General features: G+C 43.3%; 2 protein-coding genes and 1 long non-coding RNA gene across 3 annotated transcripts; 2 read left to right on the forward strand and 1 right to left on the reverse strand.

Annotated features, from left to right (window-relative positions):
* Positions 1–413: 413 nt before the first annotated feature.
* On the reverse strand, positions 414–5,863 carry lrrc45 (leucine rich repeat containing 45). Its single transcript, XM_029134613.3, has 18 exons — positions 5,756–5,863; positions 4,924–5,219; positions 4,754–4,815; positions 4,597–4,667; positions 4,330–4,508; positions 4,092–4,220; positions 3,893–4,005; positions 3,745–3,803; positions 3,536–3,613; positions 3,262–3,397; positions 2,758–2,835; positions 2,564–2,675; positions 2,409–2,479; positions 1,994–2,086; positions 1,830–1,922; positions 1,563–1,736; positions 1,313–1,460; positions 414–1,226 (listed from the first exon to the last, which is right to left on the reverse strand). The coding sequence occupies exons 2-18, from the start codon at positions 5,150–5,152 to the stop codon at positions 1,027–1,029; spliced, it is 2,025 nt and encodes a 674-aa protein (XP_028990446.1). The 5' UTR covers positions 5,153–5,219; positions 5,756–5,863; the 3' UTR covers positions 414–1,026.
* On the forward strand, positions 2,364–4,574 carry LOC121201824 (uncharacterized). Its single transcript, XR_005896957.1, has 3 exons — positions 2,364–2,607; positions 3,888–4,011; positions 4,412–4,574. It is a non-coding gene; the product is annotated as an uncharacterized LOC121201824 (long non-coding RNA).
* Positions 5,864–6,018: 155 nt separating the features above from the next.
* trub1 (TruB pseudouridine (psi) synthase family member 1) lies at positions 6,019–8,560 on the forward strand. Its single transcript, XM_029134620.3, has 8 exons — positions 6,019–6,257; positions 6,346–6,444; positions 6,753–6,808; positions 6,990–7,071; positions 7,149–7,221; positions 7,542–7,681; positions 7,764–7,820; positions 7,894–8,560. Exons 1-8 carry the CDS (start codon positions 6,122–6,124, stop codon positions 8,022–8,024), a joined length of 774 nt encoding a protein of 257 aa, XP_028990453.1. The 5' UTR covers positions 6,019–6,121; the 3' UTR covers positions 8,025–8,560.
* Positions 8,561–10,689: the final 2,129 nt, after the last annotated feature.

Here is a 10,689-nt window from a genome sequence, read left to right on the forward strand (position 1 = left end):
AAAAATGCGTAAAGCGTGAGGAGCGCGAGCGCATTCACTTCGTCTACTTCCGTGTTCGCTTACTATAACGTTTAAATGTGATATATTAGGTTAAATGTCCTCACTTCGCTTCATATACTTACGAGCAACATTTTCGTTCGACAATTCAGTAAAATGTGATTCTGAGCGCTAAACGTTGTTTCATTTATTGTCAATCAGGTAAACCACTGAGGGGAGACGTACAGAATTACAAAGGAACGGGAGCATTGAAATGTGCGCGAACTATCTTGAGCATCAAGCATCTTTGGCAGGATTTTTAAGACCCAGTGACCTCATGCAGCCCCACCCCACCAGCACACTACACTGAATGCCGTAGTGCTGCCTGTTATGTCCACGAAATTAATACCGCACATGAAATGACACATCTCAAAGCATTTGTTCCAAAGACGGACACCTTTATTGACAGAAAAATGCCAACAATATGGTAAAAACACACCTGCAAAAATAAAAGCATAAACATCATCATCATATAAAAGTCATCTGCGCATTACAAAACATATTTTATGAAATAGCCTTGGTAAAAACAGCGGTTTAAGAACTGGGTTTCCTGCAGCTGTGACCTCACAACATTAAGGCAGATCAGACCTTCATCCGCTCCAGCAGAGCAGTAAAAGCAGGTAAAGTATATAAAAACGAATAGAGCTTATTGCAAAAAATGTTCATTATTCAATAAATGGAAGAGCAATCAGTGGGGATTCTTTGACAATGACCTGATCACAACTTTAAGGCAGGAGATATAATTCTGATATTAAATGAAGGAAAATGTCAAATTTATGTTTAATTGTGGCTAAAGGTATTATTGCATGTGATATTTCACCTCTGTGGACAAATACTCATAGATTTTAGTCACGTTTGATTCATAGCTGCAGATGACGAAATTACAATTTTTATATTGTAATTGTTATTTTTTTATTATAATGTGTGCGTGACATCCATTTGTTGCCTGTGTGATCAGAGACCTCAAGCTGAAGCGTTCAGGTCTCTGGGTCATTTCCTGGGGCTGCTGTAGTTTCCGAGGGGTGAACCTTGGAAGTAGCTGTGAAAGGCGCTCTGCAGGTTGCTGAATCTGTTGGCCTCATCCTCCCTCATCCTGTGGATCTCTGCCTCTTTTAGCCGCAGCTTCTCTAGCAGGGACGACATCTCGCTCTCTTTGTCGAGCAGCGCCTCCCTGTGGTTGCTGCTCAGTACTGCAAGATGGCAAGCAACAGCAGTGGGTTGGTATCGATACATGTGAAGCCAAAGACAGTTAGCGTTCTCTTTAATGAAGCTGTACCTTTAAGCTCTCTCTCCAGAGCACTGATCTTCTCTTTGAGTCCCCCCTGTGCTGTTCTCTCTGCCTGTAAGTGTCCAATCTGCTCCTGCAGCTCCACCCTGGCCCGACTCACCTCAGCCACCCTCTCCTGGTCCTTACCAGACAGCTCCTGCAAAGACGCGCCACCATTTTAGCAGCTGCAACTGGTGGACATGGAACACTGCACTAGGATGCCTATTATAAGTTCTGCAGGCAGCGGCTGAGTCCTGACCTGCTGCAGCTCGTCTATCCTGCGCCGCAGTCCGTCCGTCTCGATGCTCTGCTGCCCGTTCTTGGCCTGCAGCTCCGAGATGGTCTGCTTCTGCTGCGAGCAGTGGAGCTGGGCTTCCTGCAGGCAGGAGCGCACCGAGCGAAGTTTCTCCTCCAAGGAGGACACGTGCTCCTGCTGCTCGAAACAAGCAAAGTGTCAGCATGTCACAAGCGCAGCATTAAGGAGCGATGAAAGGAGGGAACAGCACAGCTGTTAATGGAGTGTTACCTCTTCGAGACGCACTTGTGTCCGCACTCTTCCTAGTTCCTCCTCTGCCTGGGCCCTCTCTGTCACACAGGCCGCTTTGCTTTTGCTCAGCTCCTGCAACAGACGGACACGACGTCATCACGCGACACGGCCGGCGCCACGGCAGGCCGTGTTTGACCTCTGACCTCCTCCAGCTGTATCCTCTGTCCCTCCAGCTTGATGATGCGCTCCTGCAGAGCTCTCTCGCTCTCTTCCAGATGCCGGTTCACATGGTCCACCTGCACGGAGCGATCACACTTTTTTGGTATTGTACAAATTGAACTACTGCCTTCAAGTAACGTGTAGCTGAACGGGGGTTACAGTGCGTGGAGGACCATTTCCTGGCCAGGTGCAGTCATTTTGTGGAATCTATACACCAGATGTCACACAGTACTGAAAATACCTCGGTCTCCACAGGATGCCCAGAACTTTCGTTCAAGTAACTATACTATATATACTATATATATATATATATATATATATATATAGTATATAGTATATATATATACTATAACTATTCTTACATGATGCCATAACTAAACACGAGCTGAAACCCTGTACCTCCTTCTGTCGCAGGCTGTCCATGTCCTCTAGAGCTTGCTTGGACCTTCGCTTCTCCATTTCCAGACGGTCTATCGGAGGATGACACACAGAACATTTGTGCTGGGCTCATTTTTTAAAAAAAAGAAAAAAAGGGGGTTCTGTGTGCTAGGTACCTTCTGCCTGTGCCAGTCGAAGCTTGAGCTCAGCCGTGCTGTTGGTAAGTTCCTGCTTCAGGTCAAAGATCTGCTGCTGCTGACACTTACACCTGCGCTCCATCTCCTCCACCTGACTCCCAAACAGGAAGACGCTCACAACAATTGTATAATACACACTCACACACAGGATGCAGTTGTGAACAGACTCTCACTTTACTCCGGAGCTGGACGTTGGTTTCAGTCAGGTTCTGGGTCTCTCGGAGGAGCTTGCCTTCTCTGAGTGCTCTGTCCTGCAGAACGGAACAGAACGATGCTGATCATGCATTTACCATGTTCATATCTCATAAAAGTGTAAATTCAGTTTGTTTTCATACCTGACAATAGGTCAGAGGACAGAACACAGAGATGGTGGTGAGTTCACACAAGCAGTTTACTGTGGTAAAGTGAACCTGAACAAATTTTAGGCTGACACCCTTTATAATATTCTGGATATGTAGATAAGGTCTACATCTGCACGTGTGTACGTGACTGTGCACTGATCCAGTTACTAACCATCTCTGCGGTGCCAGTTATTAAAAAAAACAACTCCGTAAAGCCAAACAACCCCCAGAGAGCCATGCCATCTGTGAAAGTCGTGTTTCCTGTGTAAATCACACTGAATTCGGAATGAAATGATTTGTTTTCAGGTCGTTTTCCCTCCTCCCATCTACGCGTACCTCTTGCTCCTTCCTCCTCTCTCTGCTCCGCCGCTCCTGCTGTTCTTCTCTCTCCGCCTTCACTCGAGTCAGCAGCTCTCCCAGGTTGTGGTTCTTCTGCTCAGAGAGAGCGAGGGCGGCTTCGGTCATCTGCAGTCTGAAAAGCGGATCATCGTGTGTTGTCATCGTTGTTATTGTTAGAGGCACCATTTTCAAGGGTCATGTGTGATTCATGTGTGCAAGATTTGTTCTCCAGCTTTGTTTTTCATGATTGCGGGAAAGATGAAATGCTTACTTGGCAGTGAGGGAGTTGACAGCTGACTTCCTCTCATTCAGAGCTTCCTGGAGTTGGCTTATATGAATGGAAGTGGATCTAATGAAACAGTAACAGGGTAATGAGGTCATGGATACAAAATTTAACTCTGACTATTATTTTTGAGGAAGTGAAACTGTACTTCTGCATTAGCACAGTGTCCTATACACTCTTATACCACTCAGGTTTACCTGTTGGAACGTCCTATATCCTCCCTTTGCCTGTCGATGGTTTCCATTAGGCTTAGAAACTAAAAAGAAAGAGGAACAACCACCATTTTAATCGGAATGCCAATTAAACCCTATAACAAGCGTGGTGCAAACTTATGTTCTAGGTTACCTGGCGACTCTTCTCATCCTTCAGTGTCTGAATCTCCTTGTTGAGGACATGGGTCCGGCTGCAGCTCTCCTTCAGCATGGATCGTCTGTCTGAATTGTTCGCTGTGGTCTGCTCTGGAGGTGAGACAACACAGGTCCGAATTAAATGTTTGAAACTATTCTGTCAAACATCAATGACTCCCTCTGAATAGAAGTATTACCAAGTGCTTTGAGTGTGTCACTGGGTATGTTGTTCCCGGCCATTTCCACCTGCACCATGGTCTTATTTTTCTGTAAAGCTTCTAGCAGGGACCTACCACCCAGCAGACCAATGTTATTCCACCTTAGATCTGTCAACACAGACAAAGAGAACCAGTTGAGTTTGCAAAAATTCTTTACCTGCAATAATGTGTGTCACGTGACCGTATTTTAAATAGAATTCATCGCACAATCAACCACCTAACACTTCCAGGCTGCTGTTGCGTTTAAGTGCAAGCGCGAGCTCAGACGCTCCGTGATGGTTGATCTGATTGTTGCGCAGGTCCAGCTGTGTCAGCACACTGTTGGAGGCCAGACCTTCACAGAAGAGCGAGAAGCCCTCATCCCACACCCCGAGTGCATTCCACTCCAACACCAACCTGCAAGCACAATTCAAAAGCATCAACAGACGAGTGACAAATTAAAAAAAGACCATTTTAAATTCACTGTAAGTCACACTGTTCTTACCTGCGCAGAGTCTTGTTGCGTGCCAGCAACTTTCCCAAAACCTCGGCCCCTGTGGTTCTCAGGTTATTTCCCTGTGTAATAATTAGCAACAATACATTGACAATACAAGTTTTAATAAATAATGATAATTTAAAAAGTGTAAATTAGCAGCCACTACCTTGAGGTCCAAGACCTTTACAGTCGTGTTGCAAAACAATCCAGTCAGGAGTAGTTTGGCACCTGAGAGTTAAACGAAAGCATAAGGTTATGGAAACCTTAGAATTAAATGATCATCAAGCAGCCACAACAATAAACTTAAACACAATGTGATCTCAGAAACTCACACACCTTCCTCGCTAAGCATGCAGTCACAGAGCAACACCTCTGTGAAGACGACGTCGTTTTGGAAGGCCCTGGCCAGCACGGAGCAGGTATCAGCAGACAGGCTCTGTCCACTCAGGTCCAGTCTAGAGCCCTGAGATGCCCTGCGCTCCTGGAGCTGTGCCACCACACTCTCCTGGGGTTCCACGCCTCCCTCCTTACACAGACGCAAGTACGTCTGCCTGAAATCCTCCATTCTGGGTCAGCAGTCTCACCTTTTCATCTGAGATGCACAACTCCCCTCCCTTCTTCTGACACTTGAACTATTGACAAAGTAAAGTTTTATTAATCAACAGAATATCGACGTGTTCCCACATCTAATCTGAATAAGTGCATGTAATGGCCCCACACTGGCCATTTGATTTTGATATAGTAGTTCTAATAAAATCCTTACTGCAGAGTTTTGCAAATTCACGCGTCAGTACATAAAAAGATCCACTAGCAGTCAGCACCTGTAGTAAGTATCAAGACGAAGGACTTCATAGGTCTTACAGCAGCACAGACACAAAAGCGGAGAAATCAATGAGATCGAATGCCGCTAGGTTCATATTATGTTTGCCGAATAAAAACACTAATGTTGATGTTTTGGGGCATGCATTACTCCTTATGTCACAGGGCACTCTGATTATTAATATCCAAGCAAGAATAGTATTGTCAAAAACGGAACGGAAGTGTCGCCTAACGTTGTCGTTAGCTACAATGAAAGGCTCGCGTGTGGCGATCAAAATATATCGAGAAGTAGAAGAAATGTTCCCAAATATTAATAGGTGTACCCCTGAACACACAATAATATACAGACCGTGGGGAGAACAGCACAAAAGTGAGCCGGGCAGTTTATTGTTGTGGATAGCTCAGCTGACAGGCATAAGAACGCCGAGCTACAGAGTAACTAGGAAGTAGATTTTGGCGCAAAGCATCTTGGTCATTGTAGTGTTCAAAACGTGGACTATTTCTTTTCTTCAACCCACGCATTGATTGGCCACAACTGAAAGTTAACAAAAATCAGCAAGATTTATGTATGCCTATATCTAATAATGTAATGTTATTTTTGCTAGCTGGAATCCACCACAAAGTTGTTAACTATAACCAGTAGGTGGCGGTAATAGTGCAGAGTAAAATTAGAGAAGCAGAAGAAGAGTAGCGACCGTAGAAGAATAAAACAAGCATGGCTGGGAATATAAGTAGCAGCGCGAGTTCCCTGTCGAAATTACAGTCTTTAAATGGGATGTTTGCGATTTATAAAAAACAAGGGCCGACATCTGCAGACGTGTTGAACAAACTTAAAGAAACTTTACTTAAGGGTAAGGCGCAGGGACAGCAACAGGAAATACGGCTGTCATCAATTCTTGAAGCTCACGCTAAAATGTTGTGGTGTCGTTTGTCTTCTAGAAGCTGGGGAAAAGAACCCAAACCCACGAAAGAGAAAGAAGCAGGTCCTGAAGATGGGGCACGGAGGGACCCTGGACAGCGCTGCCAGCGGGGTGCTGGGTAAGACCCGGGTTGTACCCTGCTTTATGGCCCACGTGCGTTTGTTGTCATTTGTACCTAGCTAGATTATGATGGGGCTGCCTTTGAGGGAGAGTTCCTGAGGGTTCTTATTATATTATATTTATTATTACACCAACATTAAATAGCTTCCTCGCCTGGGCATCACACTCTGTGTGTTTTGGGGACAAATAGTGTTGTGAATTAATTAAACTTTATACCAGATTCAAAATTGCATAGTGTTTAATATATAGCTAAAACACGTTGACTTTCTAAGTTACATTTGACTTAAACGTTCCTGTCTCTTTCAGTTGTTGGTGTTGGGAATGGCACTAAAATGCTTAGCACCATGTTATCTGGCTCAAAGGTGAGTTGAATTAAACCTTTATTAAAGAGCTGCACAAGTTGGTAACACACAAATATTATCTTTTTTTATTGAACACTGTTGGGCTGACGCATCAACATAAACACAGTTCTTTAACAACCTAAATATTTCAATGTTTCCTGTTAAATTTCTTTATCAGTTTGAGTGTGATGTTATTTTTCAGAAATATGTTGCTGTGGGGGAGCTGGGAAAAGCTACTGACACTTTTGATGCCACTGGCAGTGTGACCCTGGAGACAGACTTTGGTAATACTGCAGGTGCAAGTCAACTCATTGTCATATTAGTGAAGCTGCAGATTGAGATTTTTGCTGTTACTCTACAGAGCACATAACCAGGCTAGACATGGAGGAGAAGCTGAAATCATTTACGGGTGACATCATGCAAGTGCCTCCACTGTGAGTAGCAGGTCTCAAATGTGAAAACAAAGAATGACCATCCTGTAAAAACAAATTGTAAAAGTAATGGAATTGTCTTGACATAAATGTTAATTCCTAGGATAAATGGGAATATTGATCAGTGTAAAACCAATTTATTTCGTAAATAGTTGGTAGTCTAACTGCATTAAGGAGTTTAATTTCACAAAGATGAGTCTGCTGCAGTTCTCAGAGTAGTGCAATGATTCTTTAAGCCTCTAGGGGTCGCCAAAATAGCGCAAACTTTACAAAGTTTATCTTTTTATACTTTTATTCTCCTCTTTTTTTTTTCTTAATTGTAGGTACTCTGCACTAAAGAAGGACGGGCAGCGTCTGTCTGTGATGCTGAAACAAGGCCACAAGGTCGAGGCCAAACCTGCCAGATCTGTCACGGTGTACAACCTGACCCTGCAGGAGTTCAAGCCTCCTCTCTTCACTCTGGGTTAGCACGTGCTACATAATGAAGTTTGTGTCGCATGTTTTATTTTTCCTGCTTTTACATTAGGTGTATTTCCTTGTTACAGATATTGAGTGCGGTGGTGGATTTTATGTCAGAAGCCTGGTGGACGACCTGGGAAAAGGTAAGAGCATATTGAAGGAAACACGCTTTTGGTAAATGTGAGCATTGTAATCATCCTTCCCTGTTTGCTGCAGCTCTGTCATCGTGTGCTCATATAAAGGAGCTGGTTCGGACCAAGCAGGGTCAGTTCACCCTGGAGGAACATACATTGCATGAGGAACAGTGGACACTGGAACATATCCTGCAGTCACTGCATCCCTGCTAAGAATCGGATGGTTAACGAGAGGAACGCATTCTGAACAGGACTATCTGTCATGGACAACCATGACCCTTTTGTTTGACTTTTTAGTTTTGAGGACCTCATCCTGTGACAAGTTTTGCTCACTGACACCATAGATTTTGACCTTTGAGTCTTTAAATTCCAACATGGATCAAGTTTTTTTACATTGTTTGCACATACTAGATATATCTGATAAACATGTAACATGTACTTGCAGATTTAAATGCCTGCATGCTCTGGACTGGGCATTTCCTTATTTATTGAATAATGATTCAGCTAAAGGTGTACATACACTCAGTGGCCACTTAAAAATTGGATTGAACTAGACTGTGCATGTAATAAAGTAGCCAGTCAGTGTCTATTAAGGAATTTTTGTTTGTTTTCCTACTGAGCTCCTCTGGAAAAAAAAAATTCTAGCTGTGTATCTTCTGTAACATGTGGGGCTTAATTCCTGAAGTGCTTGCCCTGTTTAATACTGTATATACAAAAATGTTCAATAAATGAATATTGTCATAGTAAAATGTTTTTGGCTACTCCTAATGACAACTGGTCACATGAGTAAAAGAAAACCTGTCCACAGAATCTCTGTTACAGTCAGCATCATGGAAGCGACACCAGAGGTGACTGGAGACCAGCAAAAGGCCAGAATGAGCTTAAACCAATAGCCAAGAAGCTTGGTGGGTATATGAGGCAACAGCTGGAGCGATTATTTAAAATGCATTCATTCCCCCCACCATCAATTGCTTCCAGTGTGTTGCTTCATGATTTAGAAGATTCTGTTTCTCTGCTACATTTGCAGGCCAAGTTTTGTGCATTGAGGGACCAGAACCTACTTCTTTCAGCCACTACACTGAAGCTGGGTTGTGGTATGTATGGAGTGGTGTGAAGAAATGCTTATCACATTTGTATTATGTGTCTCTTTTTTTACCTCTAAACCATTTAACACAATAGAAGTTCGCTCTAGCTCACTCGGCTTTATGTCGTGTGATATAGTGCTTACAGCGGTTTCAAGTATCCGCATTGATTGAAGTCCAATCATTTACTAACCAACAAATAACTATAGACCATATAAACAACATTAAGCAACATTTACATGATTGTTTGAATTCCTATTTTTTTACATTGCACTGGGTCTTTTTTTGGACAATGAAAGCTCCTACGTTTTCATTACAAAACAATTGTAATAATTGATATTACCGATAATAAATTTGAGTTTCTTTTTGACCATATATTTTTAAAGTAAGACCGTAAATTCTATAATACATGTTGTTCCAAATGAAGGTGTAAAGGCCTATAAATGTAAAGGTGACCAATAATGGAAAAACTCGACCATATATAATACTATATTCACATCACAGCATTAAGATTATAATGTCACTTCTAAGGGCTTTGAAGACGATGAATTGGTAATACTTGTACAATAGGCAGAATGTGAAGTGGCAACGCGGCCTCTGAAGGCGTGGGTGGCTAAAGGTGAGAGACGTGGCGCCAGCTGCCACGAAGCTGCGGCTGCGCCCCATGCCCGCAAGTTATCAATCGTCTTGTTGGACAGCAGCCTGACGCCACGGGAAACGGGCCCGATCAATGAGCCACAATCATTGTCTTAGTCCAAATATTAGCCGTTTGGGGATGTCTTTCATGTCTTCAAGGCTGCGCGTATCCCTGTTTGCCCTCCGAGTCCGCTTTATCTAAATTGCAGGCGTTAGAAAGTTGACCGGCCGAGATGCGGTGCGCGCTTTAAAGACGCCGCAGAAGTTCGGAATCTCGAGTTGGACCTGCGCGGCGGCTTATTTGCAAATAGTAGTTAATAAGCTTCCAGCATCACTTGTGGCCGTATCTATAACAACGTAACCAGACGAGGCTGAAAACATCTGTGAGCAGCTGGAGTCGCCACGGTCAGAGCGCTGTAACGCAGGAACAGAGAAGTATCAGTTATTGTTTAACATTTTGAGGAAGCGCGTGTGAGGGGATAAACACACACTCGATGATCCATTAAAGCGATTTGCATTCATTGTCACTATCATAAGTGTATCACGTCGAGCGCACGGGCACCTCTAAACGTTCAAACATGAGTTAATCACTCGCCATTCAGCTGCATCGTTAGAGATATGGATTCCAGTTAACTTGTATATTACACTGTTATAGATAACACTCCAAGCTGTCATCAAACGCCCACTTTACGCCCGACTGAGGCTGTGCGTAAACTGTATGTGGGATTGTTTTGGTGACTCAGGAGTTTGTTGGACCTGCGCTTGGTAAATGGTAGAACTATAAGAGCTATTGGCGGCCTTCATTTCTCACGTTTCAACTTGGGCTTTCGTGTTGAAAGTTGTTAAAACACCCCAAATAGACAGATAATGAACGGAGACTGTTGGACACGACGAAAAAAGACGTGAAATGGCCACGAACCCTTTCAAAACCTTAAGAAATGACCACACTGTAAACAAAAATACTGCGAAAATGATCAAAAGGGAACTCGATAAAAATATAAATACAAAACTCACGAGAGATTTAACGCCTGAAGCTGAAACAGACTACAACTATACATGATGAAATAATATAATGTCAAGTGTGATGTGTGTTTAATGTCGCAGATATTTTAGTTAAGTATTAAGTTAGTTACATTAGTAATTGTAGCTTCATGTGTGTT

Source organism: Betta splendens, chromosome 19 (assembly GCF_900634795.4).
Source record: "Betta splendens chromosome 19, fBetSpl5.4, whole genome shotgun sequence".
In the NCBI taxonomy this organism is placed as follows: domain Eukaryota; kingdom Metazoa; phylum Chordata; class Actinopteri; order Anabantiformes; family Osphronemidae; genus Betta; species Betta splendens.